This window comes from Mesoplodon densirostris, chromosome 20 (assembly GCF_025265405.1).
Source record: "Mesoplodon densirostris isolate mMesDen1 chromosome 20, mMesDen1 primary haplotype, whole genome shotgun sequence".
In the NCBI taxonomy this organism is placed as follows: Eukaryota; Metazoa; Chordata; class Mammalia; order Artiodactyla; family Ziphiidae; genus Mesoplodon; species Mesoplodon densirostris.
Genome location: NC_082680.1, coordinates 33,321,657 through 33,343,224, shown reverse-complemented (window position 1 = coordinate 33,343,224; position 21,568 = coordinate 33,321,657). Strand labels below are relative to the sequence as shown.

The window sequence follows — 21,568 nt, the reverse complement described above, 5'->3', positions numbered from 1 at the left end:
CTCAACCACTGCGCCACCAAGGAAGCCCTGTATTTTTTCTTTTGAAAAACCCCAAAGGCTTGTCTTTTTTTTTTTTTTTTTTCTTTTTGCGGTATGTGGGCCTCTCACTGTTGTGGCCTCTCCCGTTGCGGAGCACAGGCTCCGGATGCGCAGGCCCAGCGGCCATGGCTCACGGGCCCAGCCGCTCCGCGGCATATGGGATCCTCCCAGACCGGGGCACGAACCCGTATCCCCTGCATCGGCAGGCGGACTCTTAACCACTGCGCCACCAGGGAGGCCCCCAAAGGCTTGTCTTTTAATGCAGGGTGCTTGGTCTCCATGTGGTGAAGCTGTTTTGAAGGTTTCTTGCTTTCGTTGGATAGCCGATCACCACATATTATACAAAGCAGGCTTGGAGAATGTGAATCACCTGTTGCAATGAACCCGTATTTTAAGTAGGACTCTTGGTATCTTCTTCTAAATGCAGCTTTCTTTTTGTTGGCAGTCTTAGAGTCTTCTGTTGTCTCATCATTGGGTCTTTCCACCTTTTCAAAGAAGCTCTCCAGCGATGTTTGTTTTTTACTCATTTTGGCTAGGGTTAGCCTGTGGGCTTACCAAAGCTGTGACTGAGACAAGTGTGCAGTGCAGGAAAGAGGCACAGATGGAAGTGGTAAATGAAATAATGGGCGGGCCACACGCGGACTAAAATAAGTGTTGGATTCTGACTTAAAGCCTGCCATCAGATGCAGCTGTACGACTGAAGTACCATCAACTCACTTGCCACTATAAAGCCTGCCACCAAAAGCAGCGTAGTTTTCACTTGCCAATCACTCAGGGTTTTGGTATGAGTCTGCAAGCAATTGATTTATGATGGTCTCTGGGCAGTCAAACCTCTCTGCTAATGATAATCTGTATTTGCAGCTGCTCCCCAGCACTGGCATCACCACCTCAGCTCCTCCTCAGATCATCAGGCATTAGATTCTCATAAGGAGAATACAACCTAGATCCCTCGCATGCACAGTTCACAGTAGGGTTTGCGCTCCTATGAGAATCTAATGCCTCCGTTGATCTGACAGGAGGTGGATCTCAGGCGATAATGCGAGCAATGGGGAGTGGCTGTAAATACAGATGGAGCTTCGCTTGCACGCCGCTCACCTCCTGCTGTGTGGCCCGGTTCCTAACAGGCCACGGGCTGGTACTGGTCTCTGCCCCAGGGTTGGGGACCCCTGTGTTAAATGATTAAAAGTCATATGAGAATAGTGATTACTGAAAGTGAGCGACATTTATTTTTAAAATAATGGGGGGAGGGTGGATACATAGAGGACCTTTTTAACACATACTGCATGAGGTAAGCTTTCGACCCCACTCCCACCTCATGTCCCTCGTTTTAAGAACACTCATGTGTCCTGTCTCTGCTCAACGATTTACAATCCCTGGAGGCTCTCCGAAGCTTGGAGTGTTTGTAGCATCACATGAGATAAAAAGAAAGCACACTATAAACCACATGGTAGTGATGATTTTTTTTCTTTTTTTTGGCCACACCACGTGGCATGCGGGATCTTAGTTCCCTGACCAGGGATCAAACCCTTGCCCCTTGCAGTGGAAGTGCAGAGTCTTAACCACTGGACCCCCAGTGATGTCCCCATGGTGATTTAAAGAGAAAAATACTTGGAATAAGGTTAGTAGAGAGACCACTAAATCATGGGCTGTGCTTTGAGAATGGCTCACCTCATCTGCCTCTTCTCCTGATTATACTTTTGCTGAAGATGTGGGCAATGAACTCACGTAGGTTTTAGTGAGAATGTACGTTCCTCTTACGATTTTGCAGTTCTGTTGGTACTGAAGATGGAACCTGAAGGGCCAGGGCCAGTTTGGTGTCTGGCACGGGCATGATGAAGCATCAGGGAGAACTCAGAGGTAGAGCAGAAGTTGGACATGCCTCTCACCAACCGTCTCATTTAGAAATGGGTTTGTCTGAGGCCACACATGAGTCACAGGCAGAGCTGGGACTATAACTCAGGTCTTCTGATCCTGACAGCGTCCCCTCCCCTACACCATGCTGTTCATTTTAGCTCTATCATCAATATTTAAAAACAAATTCATTTGAAACAAAGGTTTGCTCCCAATGCAAAGTCCCCAAACCAAGAAAACCCTCAAACCAGAATGACAACACGAATAGGGTAATTTCAAATCAGCAGCTCCACACAGTAAGTACTACGTCAAGTGAAAAGGGCCATAAGAGGGGGGGTTTCCAGCTTTATTGAGATATAATTCACATACCATAGAATTCTCCCTTTTTGTACAATTCAGTGTTACTTAGTATAGTCAGAGTTGTGCAACCATCACCACTGCATAATTTCCGGACATTTTCATCACCCCCAAAGAAACCCTGTACCCATAAGTAAGCACTCCCCATTCTTCAACCCTGCCAGCCTCTAGAAACTACTAATTTACTTTCTATGTCTATGGGTTTGTCGATTCTGGACATTTCATAAAATTAAATCATACAAATGTGGTCTTTTGTGACAGCTTCTTTCACTTAGCATATTCATCCATGTCGGAACGTGTATCAGTACTTCATTCCTTTTTATGGCTGAACGACACCTCATTGAACGGATGGACCACATTTTCTTTGCTTTCTTTTTTTTTTTTTTTTTTTTTAATTTTTATTTATTTATTTTTGGTGCGTTGGCTCTTCGTTTCTGTGCGAGGGCTTTCTCCAGTTGTGGCAAGTGGGGGCCACTCTTCATCGCGGTGCGCGGGCCTCTCACTATCGCGACCTCTCCCGTTGCGGAGCACAGGGTCCAGACGTGCAGCCTCAGTAGCTGTGGCTCACGGGCCTAGCCGCTCCACGGCATGTGGGATCCTCCCAGACCAGGGCTCGAACCCGTGTCCCCTGCATTAGCAGGCAGACTCTCTGCCACTGCGCCACCAGGGAAGCCCCCTTCTTTGCTTTCTTTATCTATTCACCAGTGGATGGACATTTGGGTTATTTTCATCTTTTGTCTATCACGAATAATGCTGCTATGAACATTCATGTACAAGTTCTTTTATGGCCATGTTTTCAATTCTGTCAGGTAAATACTGGGGAGTGGAACTGCTGGGTCATGGTAATTCTATTTTTAACTTTTTAAGGAACTGCCAGACTGTTTTCCAAAGCAGCTGGAACACTTGACATTCCCACCAGCAGTGTATGATGGTTCCAGTTCTCTACATCCTCACCAACACTTGTTATTGTCCATCCTTCTGATTACAGCCATCCTAGTGGGTTCTGGCAGCACTTTTATAACAAAAAGTAGCAGTTAATATACTCTGGGCAAGCGTATTCTCTGACGAACCATAGGACCCACAGGACCCGATCAACCACAGGCAGTAGAATAGGGATAATACTGACAATACTCCCTATCCTACTGTCTGGGTTGCCCTCCCTGACAGTCAAGCACTCTCGGACTCCACCCAGACAGACTGAGTCAGAACCTGTGGGTCGGGGCCCAGCTCCCTGTGACTCCAGTGACTGTGCGGCCTGTGCAAGCCAGGGGCAGGCAGTCGGCTGCACAGCGTCTTTGCCCCTCAGTGTCAGCTCTAACCCCCTTACTGGTGATGATGACTATGCACCAAATCCACCATCCCCTGCAAACAAGGGTGACGGTGACCACGGAAAGAGCTATTTGAAGGATTCAATCATGCGACTCAAGTGGAAGGGCTTGACGCCGTCCAGTGATGAGTGACAGACACTGTTGATATAAAATGTTCACAATAATTAATTTTGGACACAGAAAATCCAGCTGGAAGGTAAATAGGAATTTCACAAGCACCGTCCAAGGCAGTAACATCATCTCCATCATATTTGGTATTTTAAATGTTCCTTATCCATTCAAAATTTCAAAGAGCGTGCAAGCTCGTTGGGAAGGGAATGGCACAGGAGCTTCACAGAGCAATCTTTTGAAATGGTAGAGATGCCTCATCAGTACCAGTGAAATACACTGCAAATACTCACCTAAAAAAGCGAGTACTACTGCTTGTTTCTTCCGTACGCTGCAATTTAAAAACCTCTCTACACACATTTCTTACAAGCTTACACGTTCAGGTGTTAGGGAAGCCTCTTTGTGGCTCCATTTTTCTTACTTCCTTCAGATACTGGCCAGACTCGCTGCTTCTCTGCACCTTTGCCCGAAGCCAGGCTCCCATCAAGGCTGGTTTGCTCTGGCTTAGTAACTTCTGCCAGGCGGCCAGGATAGGGAGCCGCTCACGTGTGCACGCGGATGGAAGAACCACGGGTCAAAGCAGCAAAAACCTCACCATGAGAGCGGAACCACTGTAACTCTTCCATCCGATCCTTGACTCCCATACCTCACCGACTGCACCGGTCTTTACAGCATCTCTCTTGTCTGAGACGTCGCGGTGTCTCTGAGTAGATTCAAAACCTTCTGGTAAGTGTCCAGGACCTCCTGAGCGGTGGGTCTCTCTGCAGGCGTCTGGCTCTTACACGCCTTGTGAATCTCAAACAAGTGGAATCGGACCATGTCGCTCCCTTCTACGTGTCCCAGAAGGAAACTGGAGACGTCTGGAATCTTCCAGATGTCGATCTTCTCGTCATACGTGGGCATGAGGTCGTCGTGAAAAGGCACATCCTCTCCGTAGGGCCACAGCTGCTCTGGGGCCACGAAGTCCCCACGAAGCTCCCGGTGGCCGCACTTCACCAGGGCCCCGGTGCTGCGGTTCACCAGGGGCAGGGCGTCCAGGTCGTTGAGCACAATGCTGAAGTTGGCGGTCAGCAGGTACTGGGACAGCGTCTTGGGCAGGTCGCTGGAGTCGCACATGACCAGCGTGCCCAGGGGGCTGCGGTGCAGGAAGTCGATGATGGCCACGTAGCCCAGGGCCAGCTGCAGCCTGTGCTGCCATGTGTTCGTGCTCCGGTACTTGGAGAGGTTCAGCGTCGCCTCCAGGCTGCTCAGGGAGCCTAAGGGGTGGTACTCGGTGAGGATGCTGTTGTCGTCCTCACAGTAGCCCAGCAGCGTGACAACGTGCTCACTCTGCAACGACTTGAGCATCCGCAGCCCGTGCAGGAAGTCGTCTCTTACCTCCAGCCTGGTGAGCCGCGACAGAGCCACCTTGCGTTCCTTCCACTCAGATAGAAACACCTGGAACACAGCCACAGAGAACGTCAACTCAGAACCCTTGTCAGCTGGTGAGCTGGGAAGCAACACGGCAAATGCCTCCCAGTGTCAGACATGGTGCAGAGGACACAGACATTAGCGAGGCACAGACTGTTCCAAAGACCTGCTCATAAGCAGGACCAGACGCTGGGCGAGGCAAACGCGCGAAAGCCCAGCGCGGAGGAGGCCGGGCAGCTGGTCTGGGTGCTGAGGGCTGTCCGGAGAGCCCGCGGGAATGTCCTGGAAGCTGGTCTGCGGGATGACAGGGCTCGCAGGCCAGCTGTGGAGAATGGGGGGGGGGGGGGGGCGCTCCCGGGAGAGGGGACGGCACGAACAAAGGCAGGGAGTAGCAGACAGACCAAAGCAGGGCAGCGCGAAGCGGGGGCGGGGCGGGGCGGGGCGGGGCGGGGCAGGGCGGGAGAAGGCTGGAAAAGGAGTGAGTGGAGAGCTGGAAAACCCCACACAGGGACGGAGCCCAGCCAGCCCATCACACACAACGCCACCATTCGCTTTAAAAGGTGTCAGAGCAAACCACAAACAGGAACGACTCTACGTAAGGAACACAATTTCACATGGTCCATGGTTTTCTGTGACTTCAGCTGTAACAGCAGGAGCTGAAGTGGCACACACTGGACCTGCTGTCCTGGCACACAGCTGGCAGAGGAGCCGCTGTACTGCACAGCCTTGGATTCCCATTTCTATCAGCTGGCAAAGAAGAACCACAGGGGAATTCCCTGGCGGTCCAGTGGTTAGGACTCTGCGCTTTCACTGTCATGGGCCCGGGGTTCAATCCCTGGTCAGGGAACTAAGATCCGTGAGCTGTGCGGCTTAGATACATAGATAGATAGATAGATACATACATGCATACATACATAGGTAAATAAACAGATAAATAAATAAAGTGGTATTTTAAAAAAAAAGAAATAAGAACCACTGATCTTCTGCTCGAGCCCCCAAAGGGAAGGCGGAAGGTTGCAGAAGAGAAAACAGGACCCATGTCAGGACTCCACGGCACCAGGTGGCTCCTGACCCCGTGGGCTGTGTCCCTCTGGCTTCCTCTTCTTCATTGTTAAAATAAAGGTCACGAAAGCAACTTGGGGCATGTTTATCAAGAGGCTTTAACATTAAAATCTACAATCTATCTAAGGCAACAATCTGAAATACCTAAAAAGCTCTAAGAATAAAAATCTGGCATTATTTATAAAAGCATAACTGGAAGCTATTCATCCATCAAAAATCGGGGAGCAGTCCGTTATGCAGGACCACTCAAGGAAGGTTACAGGGCTCAGCAAAATGCAGACCCTAATAGGGTTTTCACAGATAAAAGTCACGTTACAAATGAAAAGGATACAAAGTGTTTTTATACCATTGTTCTAACTGCATAAAACAAGGCAAAATTACATAGAAATCGAAGGATTTTTGCTGTTCTCTTTATATGCTTTTTTTTCCCTTCATACCTTTTGGTATAACTTTTCCAGAATGAATATATATTACTTTTATATTTTAAAACATTTTTTAAAAGAACTAAAAACTATTATTTCAAATGGAGGTGGTCTACAGGACTGTGAAGATTTATTTTGGGCCTGAGAAGGGAGGTTCCTTAATGGAAAAACCCTCTAACTGCTGTTGACCGTTTATTCAAAAGAGAAATCTTTCAAGACCTTCTCAAAAACCCGAATTTGAGAAATTTCACTACGGATAATTTCTATTAAGAAGCCATATTTCTCCGGCTGCTACAGTCACTGTAAGTTTCATGAATATATATTTTATTTATTTTTATACAGAACATTTTATTCTCTCCATAGATCTGCACCAGCACTGTATTTGATCTCTGACTCCAATATAAAAATCCTGGGGCTTCCCTGGTGGTGCAGTGGTTGAGAGTCCGCCTGCCGATGCAGGGGACACGGGTTCGTGCCCCGGTCCGGGAAGATCCCACATGCCGTGGAGCAGCTGGGCCCGTGAGCCATGGCCGCTGAGCCTGTGCGTCCAGAGCCTGTGCTCCACAACGGGAGGGGCCACAACAGTGAAAGGCCCGCGTACCGCAAAATAAATAAATAAATAAATAAAATAAAATAAATAAAAAAACTTTTAAAATTCCAAAAATGTTCTGAGCGAGCACGACAGCGTGGAAGCAAGTGGGCAGCCCTCAGGGTCCCTCCCCGAAGGGGACAGAAATTGACTGGCTTGAGTCCTCTACGACTCCCCTCCCTGGTGACTTCTTAGCCCAATGCTGTCAACACCCCCCAAATCTACATCCCCGCCCCCGAGGGCCAGACTCGTACACCCAACTGCCCGTGTCCCCGCCTGGCCACCTAAACGGCTCAGGATGGTCACCTCACACACACACAGGGCCTCCCTAGGCAGGTGACGCAGACCCTGTCCTCCCTGCTGCCCCAGCCGGGCGCCTCCGTCATCCCCTCCCTTACACCCCACGTCCAGTGTACTGGGACGTCCTACAGCCCCCGCCTTTAAGATACAACCAGAACTCACCGATTTCTTGTCGTGTCCAGTGCTGACACTCGTGTCGAGCTGTAGCCACCTGTCACCAAGCTCCCCACGAGCCCGGCCGGGTCTGTTCTGCACACAGGCCAGCAGTCCTCCCCTCCACTCGCGCTGCAGTGGTGCCCGAGGCCAGCAGCCCCGGGGGACCCTCACCTCTGATGCCTTCCTCGCATCGTGCCTCTGGTCCTGGGACAACCAGGCCCATTCCACCCAGGGGCGTCTGCTGGTCCCCATCTTTCTTGCTGGATCATTGTCCCCAAATACCCACACCATTCTGACCACCTGGAGTAATAACAAGCCTGCGGCTCTCTCCTTGCCCCACTGGCTCAGAGCGCGTCACTAACACAGCTTCCTACGCGCCTGTTTCTTGTCTTCTTGACTGTCTGACTCCCCAGCCGGCTTCAAGGGCCTTTGCTCTGTCCACTGCTACACCCCCAGCACCCACTACAGTGAGCGGGCGAATCTGAATAAACCCGTTACCTTCCCATCACCTGGCTTCATGGTTTCACCTCACGTTAATTCCCCTCCCTTCTCCCCTCTGACTCCCTCCTTCGAGGTGAATCCGTTCCCCATTCAGGGACGCAGCTTCTATCCAGCTGCAGCCCTGCCGTCCCTCGCTGCATCCTCACAGAGGGTCTGTCCTGTTCAACACCCTTCACTGGCTTCTGGAGTCACCCTGTCTCAGTGCAACCACTGCGGAAGTGCAGCCCATGAGACGGGGCTCTGGCAGCTTCTACGTGAGAACTGAATTCGCCCCTTTGCTTTCTCTTTTTAAAATAAGAATTTTTTAATCAATATAATACCACCATAGAGTTTGAAAAATAAGAAATCTTCCTTCACCATAACACACTTTCTAACATTTTAATATTTTTCTACGTATATAATCTTGCAGATGAAAACAGCGTATTGCACAATTTTCTATTTTGCTTTTCTACTTATCGTAATGAGAGCTTTTCAATGTTGCCGGACAGGGTTCCTAGCTACACTTACTGGCTGTAGAATATTCTACAAGTGGTTGGACCATAACTTAACCACTGCCCTGTAGTTATTACTTCTAGCTTTCTATTACTGTCAACAACGAAGCAGCGTACTCCTTGGTGCATCTAGCCGCTTCCTTCCTCCGCCTCCCTCTACTAGGATAATGTCCCGGCTGGAGGGACTGGTGGCTGGGCTCGGGGCTCCCGGCACACGACGCCAGCCCCGCTCCCGCTGGGCCACTCGCTCCCCGGGGGGTGAGCCAGGGACTCACTCTCTTCACGGCTCCTTCCCCGACGCGCTTCATCTGCCTCACTTCTGTCCTCAGCTGCTCGCAGGACAGCCACGGGGAGCAGTTGCTCGTCGGCCCCATCCGGAAGTGGCCGTAGGGACAGCGCGTGGGGTCCCCCGTGGAGCGCCGGGGCGAGATAAAGAGCCGGTCGAGGCAGAGGTAGAGGAGGGCGTTCATGAGCGCCATGGACAGCAGCAGTCCCACTAGCGGGGGCGCATCCCTGGGCGGGGGCCCCTTCCTGCCCTCCTGGGGCCTCGTCTCCATGGCGCGGGCTTCTGCGAGCTCCTAAAACAGGCAGGGAAACAGGGAGTAGTCACGGTCCATCTGATTTCAGGAAGGAATGAGGGTGACACAGCCTCCCGGGCCTCAGGGTCACCGTGAGGATCACAGAGGGTCTGAGAGCAGCCTTGTACCAAACGGTCGACGCCACCTCCTCCCAGAGTCGCCGCTTTCTATTACAGCTTCAAGCAGAAGGGACTCTTGGGTCTGACTTTGTCTCCGTCTCCCTGCAGCTGTCTGCGCTGAGTAGATACGCACTGAACAGTTAGTAAGATGAAAGCAAAGTGTGGCTTTGTTAGTCCAGTGGGGCTGGGGCAGGAGGTGGACAGGAGAGAAGCTGGGGTCGGGGTGCAGCTGGGACTCTGAGGGGTTGGGATGTTCCTTGCAAGGTACTCAAAAGCCCCCCGATGTCTTTAAGAAGCAAAGGTGTGAAAGGTGCCCCAGGGTGGGAGGCCCCAGTGGGAATCCAGAACGAGCGCTGATGAGAACGCTGGGCGACACGACGGGGGTGAGACGGGCGGGCGCGCAGGTGAGCAGCCACCGTGAGGCAGGGGCGCTCGCCATCCAATGGGGGAGCCCGGGAGCAGGTGCGAGGCCCGGGGCGGAGGCAGGCGCTACCACCCGGTTGCCTCGGCGGAGGGTGGGGAGGGACCTGGACATCGGGAGCGGGACACTCAGGGTGCCTGGGGCGGACGCTGGTTGCCACCCGCAGGGAGCATCACGACCCCGACAAGCGATGTGGCTGTACCACGGTGCGCCAGCTTAACCACAGCACTGGGGCACACGGGACACCAGCGACGGCACAGACCCTGTGCCAAAGCTCAACAGCCAACGTGCAGGCCTGGCCCCTCGGCAGCACGTGGCCTGGCTGACCACTCCCTCCCTCCTCCTGAAAATGCTCTGCACTCGGCTCCCAGGAAACCACCTGTGGGCTGGGACCTGGCCCCAGCCCTCGTTCCCGGGGTGGGGAGATCTCCATGCCCATCCGCTGAGCTCCAGGTGTGAAGCCCAATCCCAGCCTCCCCAGAACTCCACACCTGCTTTCCTGACACCTCTGCTTGGAGTCTAGTGGACAACTCAAAAACAGTATTTCTCCTCCACAATAAAAAGACAAATAACTCAATTTAAAAATGGGCAAAGGGGCTTCCCTGGTGGCGCAGTGGTAGAGAGTCTGCCTGCCGATGCAGGGGACACGGGTTCGTGCCCCGGTCCGGGAAGATCCCACGTGCCGCGGAGCGGCTGGGCCCGTGAGCCATGGCCGCTGAGCCTGCGCGTCCGGAGCCTGTGCTCCGCAACGGGAGAGGCCACGACAGTGAGAGGCCCGCGTACCGCAAAAAAAAAAAAAAAAAAAAAAAAAAGGCAAAGGACTTGAACAGACATTTCCTCAAAGAAGATATACAGATGGCCAACAGGCACATGAAAAGATGCTCAACTTTAATAGTCACCAGGGAAACGCACACCAAAACGACGAGATCCCACCTCACACCCGCTAGGATGGCTATAATCATAAAGCCAGGCGGTAACAAGCGTGGACGGGAAACCCTCATACACTGCTGGTGACAATGTAAAATGGAGTTGCCACTGTGGCAAACAGTCTGGAAGTCCTCAAAGGTTAAACACCGAGTTTCCGCCAAATCTACCACTCGGTATCTACCCAAGAGAACTGAAAACATACATTCATGCAAACACTTGTACATGAATGTTCACAGCAGCATTATTCCTAACAGCCAAATAGTGAAAGCAACCTAAATGTCCATCAGATGATGCCTGGATAAACAGAACATGACGTGTCCACACAGTGACATAGTATTCAGCCATTAAAACGAATAAAGCACTAATACGTGCTGCAACATGCATTGAAAACATTATTCTCAGGAAAATTAACTAAGGGAAATAGCATATGATTCCATTCATACAAAACTCCAGAACAGGGAAGTCCAGAGACAGCAAGTAGATCAGTGGTTGCCAGGGCCTGGGTGGAAGCGGACATGGGGAGAGGCTGTTGATGAATTTTTGAATGAAAATGTTCTGGAATTAGTGGTGACGGTTGCACAACCTTGTGAATATACTAAAAATCACTAACTGTACAGTTTAAAATAGCAAATCGATAGCCTGTAAATTACATCTCAACCTAAGTTTTTAATTGAATTTTAGTTGATTTACAAAATTGTATTAGTTTCAGGTGTACAACATAGTGATTCAATATTTTTCTAGATTATATTCCATCTAAAGCTACAGCAAGTCCACTACCTACGAACGAGTTCCGTTCCAAGAGCGTGTTCGTTAACTCCAACAAAGTTAGCCTAGGTACCAAACTAACACAATTGGCTATATAGCACTGTACTGTAATAGGTTTATACTACTTTTCACACAAATAATACATAAAAAAACAAGCACAACAAATAAAACATTTTTAATCTCACAGTACACTACCTTAAAAAGTACAGTAGTCCAGTACAACAGCCGGCACACAGGGGCTGGCATCGAGTGAACAGGCAAGAAGAGTTACTGACTGGAGGAGGGAGAGGAGGTGGGAGATGGTAGAGGTGAAGGGTCGTCAGCAATAGGAGACGGAGGGCAAGCTGCCATTTCACTCACGCCTGACGTTGATGGAAGGTAGGTTCGCACCTTTGAAAGCTCGCAACTTGAAGGTTCATATGTAGGGGACTTACTGTATTACAAAACAATGGCTGTATTCCCTGTGCCGTACAATTATCCTTGTTGCTTACCTATTCTACGCATAGGAGTTTGTAACTCTTAATCCCATACATCTATCTTGTCCCCTCTCTTCCCTCTCCCCACTGGTAACCACTGGTTTGTTCTCTATATCTGTTTCTGTTTTGCTATATACATTTGTTGGTTTTATTTTTAGATTCCACATATAAGTGACATCCTACGGTATTAGTCTTTCTCTGACTTATTTCACTAAGCATAATACTCTCTAGGTCCATGCATGTTGTTACAAATAGCAGAATTTCATTCTTTCTTATGGCTGAGTGATCAGAAAACCTGAACAGACATTTTTCCAAAGACAATATGAATGGCCAACATATGAAAAGATGCTCAGCATTGCTAATCATCAGAGAAATGTAAATTAAAACCATAATGAGGTATCACCTCACACTTGTCAGAATGGCCATCATCAAAAAGACAAGAGATAATAAATGCTGGAGAGGGTGTGGAGAAAAGGGAACCCTCCTGCACTGTTGGTGGGAATGTAAGTTGGTGCAGCCACTGTGGAGAACAGTGTGAAGGCCCCTCAAAAAACTAAAGTTAGAACTACCATATGATCCAGCAATCCCACTTGCAGGTATATATCCAGGGAAAAAACCCCACTAATTCGAAAAGTTACATGCACCCCAATGCTGACTGCAGCTCTATTTACCATATAAATAGACATGGAAGCAACCTAAGTGTCCATCGACAGAGGAATGGATAAAGAAGACGTGGTATGTATTTTTATGTATATATAGAATCTCAACATTAAAATATAAAATTACTGGGCCTCCCTGGTGGCGCAGTGGTTAAGAGTCCGCCTGCCGATGCAGGGGATACGGGTTCGTGCCCCGGTCTGGGAGGATCCCATATGCCGCGGAGCGGCTGGGCCCGTGAGCCATGGCCGCTGGGCCTGCGCATCCGGAGCCTGTGCTCTGCAACGGGAGAGGCCACAACAGTGAGAGGCCCACATACCGCAAAAAGAAAAAAAAAAAAAAATATATATATATATATATATATATATAAAATTACTGCCTGGGCTTCCCTGGTGGCTCAGTGGTTGAGAATCTGCCTGCTAATGCAGGGGACACGGGTTCGAGCCCTGGTCTGGGAGGATCCCACATGCCGTGGAGGAACTAGGCCCGTGAGCCACAACTACTGAGCCTGCGCATCTGGAGCCTGTGCTCCGCAACAAGAGAGGCCGCGATAGTGAGAGGCCCGCGCGCCGCGATGAAGAGTGGCCCCTGCTTGCCACAACTAGAGAAAGCCCTCACACAGAAAAACTAAATTAATTAATTAATAAACTCCTACCCCCAACATCTAAAAAGAAAAAAAGAGAGAAAAGGGAAACCTTTTAAAAAAAAAAAAAAAACTTCCCAAACTCAACTCTTCCCCTCAAATCTGCTGTTTTCAGTGTTCACACTCTGAGTGAGTGACACCCGTATGCTTCCAGTGACAAGGCTGCAGGTGAAGGGTCAGGAGCGACACTCTTCTGCTGAGCAGGGAATTTCAGAAGTAAGGGACTCTTCTACGGGTCAGTGTGCTCTTCCTAATGAGAAGAGAACACGCCGCTTTGCTCATCCCTGCTGTCATGACGAGGTGCTCGAGAGACGCTGGCTCTACTCGACTGCTCCAGCCTCATTTCACAGCTCCTTTCTCGAGACGATGCCACGTGCTCGCCCACCAGCTGACTCCTGTCGGCAATGCCCAGCAATGCTGCAGGGGGTTGTCTGCTCACCTTCCTCATTGAGATTCCGGGCCCACATGTTTCTCTCCACCTCCCTCCCTCCGGGCATCTTCCAGGACTCCTGTGGACATGATGACGACGTTCACCACTCAGGCCTCACGGTCTCTTGAGCTTCTTCCACCGACGCCTGATTCTTAGAAGGTGACCTTAAAGAAATGGGCAAAACCAGGCCATCTCTCCTCTGTAGCATTTAAAGTGACCAAGAGTGTGTCAACTTAGACCTGAGGTCAGGGGCCAGAGAACTTTTTTCCGTGAAGGATCAGACAGTAAACGTTCAGGTTTAGGGGCAGAAGCGGGCATCTAGTGGCCACGGTGCTGTGACGTGCGGGGTGAGAAGCAGTGGTGCCGAGCGACCAGGTAACTGTCAGTTATTTCATCTCGCTGTCAGCAGCAGCCAGGCCAAGCTACACAAGTGAGCGAGCATGACTGTGCCCCAACAAAACTGTTCATGGAAGTTGAGATTCGAATTTCACATGCCACGTGTTCTTGTGATTTTCCCCCCAACATACCAAAAAGTGAAAAGCATCCTCAGCTCACAGGCTGTACAAGAATGGGTGGCGGGGAGCAGCCAGCCAGCCCGCCTTAGGTGACGGCATCCCTCTGGATGTCGTGGGCCCCCCCTTCCATTCCACGCCTTCCACACGGTCTCGTCCCCGCACGTGGCTCTGGAGGCTGTGTACACGCCGATCGTTTCAGGTCTCTTCTGTGGCCTGGCTCTTTCTCCTACACTTCGCTCAGCTGGCCCCTCAAGGTCTGCAACATCCGTACCTAAATTCTGTCTCTCCGGTCGCCAGCATGCCCACTCCACAGGGTTCCCCTCTGTGACGGGCACACAACGAGGTGACTTGATTCCTCCCTCCCCGTAGCCACTAGACCAACCAGTCACCACCGACAGTCACTTGTCCCCATAAAGCTCCCAAATCTGCTCACACCCGACCCCCCCCACCCCGTTCCCCCGCCCTGGTCTAAGTATCACCTTCCTAGGCTTCTGCAATGCTTTCCTACGCCCTCTCCCACTGCTTTCTCTTTTCCAATCCATTTTCCTTACCAGCTAGGATCTTTCTTCTCTCCTGAAATGTTTCAAGCATAAAGGAAGTTAAAACGTAAGATCACGAGAAACCATGCAGCTCTGTCAAGTAATACTGCATCCCCTTCTTAAAGAAATAACATATTACAAACATGGTCAAAGCCAGGTACTCCTCGCAGTCCTATTCTGCTCCATCCCAAGAAGTAGTCCCCATCCTCAAGTTGGTATGTCAGTAGTTCTCAAACTGTGGTCCCTGTACCTGCCGCAGCACCACCTGGAACTTCTGAGAAATGCAGGTTCTTGAGTCCTTGCCCCACACCTACTGCACCAGAAACTCTGAGGTGGAGCCCAGACATCTGTTAACACACGTGATGTGGGGGTGCAAGCTGAAGTTTAATAATTTCCAGGCATGCTTTTTATTCTCACCACATGAGTATGTGCCCATAAATAACAACACATAATACATGCGTGTTTTCAAACTTTGTGTTAATACAAGCAGTGTTTCACTGTTCGTCCCTCAGTAACCGCAGGGGATTGGTTCCAGGACCCCCTGCGAATACCAACATCTGCGGATGCTCAAGTCCCTCATATAAAATGGCGTAGAATCCCTCTGTATCGGGGATGCAGGACACAAAGTCCTCTTAGGACTTGCTTTTTTAAAAGCCCAGCATTATGTTTTTGAGGTTTATCGAAGCAGATACATGACGCTCTACTTTGCTCTTTTGGATTGACTATACCGCAGCTGGTGATTCAGGTTTGCACACACTTCCTGTGTGCATGTGGAAGGTTTACATAGGGTCTTTTTTAAAAAATCATTTTATTTACCTTATTTATTTTTGGCTGCGTTGGGTTTTCGTTGCTGCGCGCGGGCTTTCTCTAGTTGCGGCGAGCGGGGGCTACTCTTCGTTGCAGTGCACGGGCTTCTCATTGCGGTGGCTTCCCTTGTTGCGGAGCAGGGGCTCAGTAGTTGTGGCACGTGGGCTTAGTTACTCCACGGCATGTGGGATCTTCCCGGACCAGGGCTCGAACCTGTGTCCCCTGCATTGGCAGGCAGATTTTTAACCACAGTACCACCAGGGAAGTCCCACCCACTTCTTAAAGAAGTCATTCACCCACTCCATCACCTGATGGTCTTTTTTTTTTTTAAGATTTATTATTTACTTAATTTGTTTTTGGCTGCATCGGGTCTTAGTTGTGGTATGCAGGATCTTTCGTTGCGGCCGCGGGCGTCTTTCTAGTTGTGGTGCCCAGGCTCCAGGGCGTGTGGGCTTTGCCCTTTGCGGCAAGAAGGCTCTCCAGCTGTGGTGTGCGGGCTTAGTTGCTCCGCGGCATGTGGGATCTTAGTTCCCTGACCAGGGATTGAACCCGCGTCCCCTTCATTGTAAGGAGGATTCTCTACTACTGGACCAGGGAAGTCCCCTCCTTTTTCTTTTAAAGGCATATTTCTGTAGTATGTTGCCCAGAGCTAGGGAAGAGGCTGTATGGCTGAGGAAATGTTCTCGCCCAGAAATAAGCAAAACGACACTGAAAGCTTCTACAAATTAAGAAATAACGATTGAAGGTCCAGGTGGGTAGGAGAAATTCAGGCACTGTTTAGATACAAAGGATTTCTGACAATGATAAGAAAAAACTGGCAACAGGAAAAAAGTGGTTCACGCTGCTATACACTCACAGCTTAATTTAAAAAGAACGAAAAGCAATGGAACAAAATTGGTTTTTACCAGCTACAGAATATTTTACACAACCAGAGAAGAAATGAATTAGTGCCCCCCCCCGCCCATACAATTTTGGTTAGAATCCCATTTTGCCAACAAAGCACAGGTACATTAATCATTTTAAATATTCCGGATGCCTGCTTAGCCTTAAGGTTCTATAGTAAAGGTCAAGCAAGGGTGGAGGAGACAACACCAAAGAACACGGCTAAACGCTGCTTTTTAAAAAGGGGCAGCAGACGATTCCAGACCTGGAAGCGGTGGCAGCGCGGCACCAACAGAGGCAGGAGATGAAGCCTGTCCCGGCGGCGTGTCCGTCGGCTCAAGTCCAGCTCGGGTGCCGGGCAGGACGCGGCCCAGCTACCTGTGCGCCCGCCCGCCCGCCGCCCCCTCCCCCGGCCCGCCGCCCCTACCTGCGGTCCCCACCGCCCCTACCTGCAGTCCCGGCTCCCGGTCTGGCACCTGGCCTCCTGCGCCTGCGCGGGCGGAAGCGCACCCAGCAGGAGCAGCGCGAGGGTGCGCCCTGGTGTCGTCCTCCCGCCGCCGCGCACCCGGAGGTCGGTCGCCGGAACGCAAAGCCAGAGTCGGAGCGCACCCGGAAGCAGCCCCGGCGCACCCGGCCGGCTCCTGTGGCGGCTGCTTCTCTGCCAGCGCGTGAGGGCAGTGACGTGTTTAGTCCGGACGCGCAGCCGGGCGCGGGTGCCGGTGCGGAGAGGATCTGTACGATCTAAACGCTGCAGAAAGCTCCCGCTCAGCGCAAGGCCGTGCTTCCAAAGGGCGGTCCTCAGACCAGGTGCCGACGCTTCACGGCTCCAGGGAACTTGTCAGGAGTGCGAATTCTGGGCTCCATCCCAGACCCGGGGCTGGGGCCAGCGCTCTGTGCTTTTACAGGCCCCCGGGGGTGCCCGTGCTAGACGTCCACGTTTGTTTATGCGTAACTTCATCCTGGAAGAACACTAGGTGAATGCGGAAAAATGCACCCAGCTGAGCCGCGCTGCGTAGGAACGCACAATACACACGCACGCACCTCAGCATCTCTCAGTGTCTTCAGTTCCTGTCGTGAGCCACAGCCATCCACATCTGGTGTTTCAACTTACCAGTGGGTTTCGGGTAACTCCCCATCGCTTCACAATAATTCACAGGCTGCAGCCCTTCCAATGCCCATGTCTAGAACTGAGAAATATAATAACCAAAAGAAAAAACTCATTGGATTGGTTCAATAGTAGAATGCAGATGACAAGAGAAAAAAAGTCAGTGACTCTGAAGACAGATTAATAGAAATGATCTAATCTGACCAACAGAGAAAAAAAAGGAAAAAGAAAGAAAGAAAAAAGAACAAAAGACACCTGCGGGACAAGAACAAAAGGTCTAACATTCTCGCATTGAGAATCCCACAGAAGAGAAAGGGCTGAAAAAATATTTGAAGAAGTAATGGCTGAAGATATCCCAAGTTTGGTGACACCTACAGATTCAAGAAGCTGAGCAAATAGGGTAAATCCAAAGACATCCGTGGCCAGACACATCAAAATCAAATTACTAAAGACAAAAATTTTGCAAGCAGCCAGAGAGAGATGACATGTAGGTGAACGACCATTCTAATGACAGGAAGTGACATTTCTCAAGTGCTGAAAGAATTGTAAACTCAGAATTCTGTATCCAGCGAAAACATCGTTCAGGAATGAAGATGAAATAAAGACCTTCTCAGCTGAGGAAAACTAAACAGAATTTGCAACCAGCAGAACTAATCTAAAAGAACTGCTGAAAGAAATGTCTTCAGGCAAAAGGGAAATTATACGAGAAGGAAACTTGGAACATCAGGAATGAAAGAAAAGTAACAAAAATAGTAAATCTCTCGGTAAATGTAATAGACTACTCTTCTTGAGTTCTTTAAAATATGTTTGGTGGTTGAATGCAAAAAAATTGTCTGATGGGGTTTTCAATGTAAGTATAGGTAATATATAAGACAGCTAGAGCATAAATGGTGGGGGTGAGGAGACCTATACCGTGGTAAGGTTTCTACATTCCAATTGAAGTGATAAAATATTGATATAAATAGGCTGTAAAAAGTTGAATACGTATTATATAATTCCTAGAGTAACCACTAAAAAATAATAATAATAGAGAGTAACAGGAAAATCTCCGATCACTTGGCAATTAAATGATACACTTCTAAATAATCCCTGACTGAAAGAGGATGTCTTAAGAAGGGAAATTAGAAAATATTTTGAGCTGAATAAAAATAGAATGTATAGCATTAAATGCTTATATTGGGGAAAAAATCATCATCTAAGCTTGGATCAATCTAAGCTTCCACCTTAAAAAATTAGAGCATGTACTATATACTAGAAATTTGCTAAGAGAGATCACACACACACGCAAGTGTGAGGTGAAGGATCTGGTCATGAATCTTAACGTGGTAGTCATTTCACAATATGTATCAAATCATCATACTGTATGTCTTAAGCTTACACAGTGTTACTTGTGGATTATATCACAATAATTGCTAGGCAAAAAAGCTAGAGTGAACCAAATCAAGTAGAAGGAAAGAAATAAAATGTGAGAGAATTCAGTGAAGTTGAAAGTTCTATTATATATACTTTTTTGTTTTTAAAGCTTGTCGATACACACTGACTTGCCCATTAATGGGTTACAACCCAATTTTGAAAAACATTTTTTTCTTTTGAAAAACATTGCTTTTTATAACAAACTTCCAGAGAGAAACCTTCTGGACTCTCTTCCTAATTTATAAGTTAATATCTGGGATATAACCAATTACAGAATGGAGCTGAGGGCCTCACTAACGGATGTAAGTAACGAAATTTGTCCTCCTTTGTGAACCCTTCCTGACCCCATCAGGAAGATAATCCCTCCTGCTTCTGTGTTCCTAAATAGTACTTCTTCAACAAGCTAATAAACATTTTCAGGGTACTGAGGGGAGTAGCGTACTGTTGGTCTCTCTCAAAATTGGGATCCGTGAGGGCAGAGATAGTAGTGTCTTACTCTCTTCTCTAGCTCCAGATTTCCTTTATGTGGGACCAAGCTAGTGCTATTTGCTATATTTGAGATTTTAAAATTTTGTTAATTCATTAATAAAGCAATAAACCCATTACATGTTAACAAAAATAACATTTTATGAACCTTATATTTTCCAAAAAACCAACCAGGAAAATGGCAGTTTTACATTTTTGCAGATCTCTTTCATCTGACTTAATAGAAGATTTCCAGATTCTCCTATCTGCTTCTGTATTCAATCTGTTGGAATATGGTGTTTTCGGTTGAAGTACAAGAAGAAAATCCACTCATACACACAGATATATAGTCAGAAAGGGAGTATTTTAGGAGTCTTTTAAGAAGTTGTGGATATTCTCCAATACTAGACCAAAATTCGACAAGTGGTGGTTTCTCAAAGGTTAGTTGCAGTGTGGAATCTGCAACTCTATCAATGTACTTTTTGTGTTCTGTTACATCTGGTAATGTGAATGGATTGTTTATGCATTCATAATAATATCATAGATGGGTCATTTGGAAAATATTGGTCTATTGAGCTATATGGATCCACCAATGGTGGATACATTTAACTATTCATTATTGATTTGATAATTAATAATGAATTAATAATTCATTAATATCATCACTTTGATTTCATCAGAAGGTAGCGGGAAGCTGTCAAGCTGACTGTGGTAGATTAAAATTTTCCCTCAAAAGCTCAAATTTTATGATTGGCAACAAACACTCAGTTGTTCAAATACAAATGGCATTCCAAGAAGAGTGGCCGTGGCCTGTTTGGGCCACAACTTACAGAATTGCACAAATGCTTTTCTTCAAGACAACCAAAAAGTTTAGGCGTACTTCCATTCAGTCACACAAAATACTGAAAAGACCGTGAGTACTGTGAATAAAATATATAATTACTGATTCATCAAGTACATTGTTCAGTGAATGCATGGCAGTGAAGAAAACAATGAGTACTCAGTACCACTGCCTTGATTTGTGCTAAGGCACCAGCAGTTTTACCCGCTGTTTATGTACCAGCAGTGCAGATAGCAACACAGTGAAAGTATTATTGGATAAATAATTTTGAGCTAACAGCCCCTCCACAGACCACATTTTAATTGTTAGTCCAATGAAAAAAGTGCACTGCCAGGTCTCTGTATTCAGCTGCCCATCAGGAGATGGCCCTCATTAGGATCATCAAAATAAGTCATTATACACTTGAATCATGGGGCCTCCTCACCTGATTCCATACTCACTAAGCAACCTTTTGATAAATGAATTGCCACCTAGTTAAACTTCAGGCAGAAAATGCTAAGTGGCTAGGCTGATGCAATTGCTTGGTCCGCCTGTTACATTTCTCAGTGTAAATTAGTAAACTGCCATTATGCTTTTTATTAAACAGTCTCTTACGAGCTTTGTTGACTCAGCAGCCCTGAATCTAATCAGTTTGGGGACACTGACGAGGTAGTTTCTGAGAGTAAATGCCATCTTATGAAAACTTTTCTGTACAATTTTTTTTCATGACACCTTTGAAATTGTCTACATAGGGATGACACGTTATGAAAATTTCAAATATAAATTCGGAGATTTTTGGAGTCTAAAAACAAAAACTGACATGTAAAATGTTAAATACCCACAAAGTATATTTTCTCAAGGAATTTTTTTTCACCATTATCCTAGTTATTTTGTGTTTTTTTTGTTTGTTTTTAATCAGACCGGTCTTTTAATTAGTGTTTATTTTTTAATTTATTGGTGTACAGTTGCTTTACAATGTTGTGTTAGTTTCTGCTGTACAGCAAAGTGAATCAGTTATACATATACATATATCCCCTCTTTTTTAGATTTCCTTCCCTTTTAGGTCACCACAGAGCACTGAGTAGAGTTCCCTGTGCTATACAGTAGGTTCTCATTAGTTACCTATTTTATACATAGTAGTGTATATGTCAATCCCAACTCCCAATTCATCCCACCCCACCCATTCCCCCTTGGTATCCATGTTTGTTCTCTACATCTGTGTGTCTATTTCTGCTTTGCAAATAAGTTCATCTGTACCATTTTTCTAGATTCCACATATATGTGATAAGCGATATTATACGATGTTTTTCTCTTTCTGACTTACTTCACTCTGTATGACAGTCTCTAGGTCCATCCACGTCTCTGCAAATGGCACTATTTCGTTCCTTTTCA

At 47.9% G+C, this 21,568-nt stretch overlaps 1 protein-coding gene across 8 annotated transcripts; it reads right to left on the bottom strand.

Moving 5' to 3' along the window:
• Positions 1 to 1,260: 1,260 nt before the first annotated feature.
• Positions 1,261 to 17,042, bottom strand: POMK (protein O-mannose kinase). Of its 8 annotated transcripts, none has more exons than XM_060085778.1 (5): positions 16,823 to 17,042; positions 15,501 to 15,713; positions 13,640 to 13,794; positions 8,890 to 9,192; positions 1,261 to 5,120 (listed from the first exon to the last, which is right to left on the bottom strand). In XM_060085778.1, exons 3-5 carry the CDS (start codon positions 13,646 to 13,648, stop codon positions 4,350 to 4,352), a joined length of 1,083 nt encoding a protein of 360 aa, XP_059941761.1. In that variant the 5' UTR covers positions 13,649 to 13,794; positions 15,501 to 15,713; positions 16,823 to 17,042; the 3' UTR covers positions 1,261 to 4,349. The 8 variants fall into 8 exon arrangements, with proteins under 8 accessions (XP_059941761.1, XP_059941762.1, XP_059941768.1 ...); XM_060085779.1 differs by lacking the exon at positions 16,823 to 17,042 and adding an exon at positions 16,639 to 16,661; XM_060085785.1 differs by lacking the exon at positions 13,640 to 13,794.
• Positions 17,043 to 21,568: the final 4,526 nt, after the last annotated feature.

What these genes read in the sequence shown, in the direction of transcription:
- POMK (XM_060085778.1), bottom strand. An exon ending in GGGAAGGAGCCGTGAAGAGA is followed by an intron (nt 5,121 to 8,889) that starts GTGAGTCCCTGG and finishes GCTGTGTTCCAG; the next exon opens with GTGTTTCTATCTGAGTGGAA.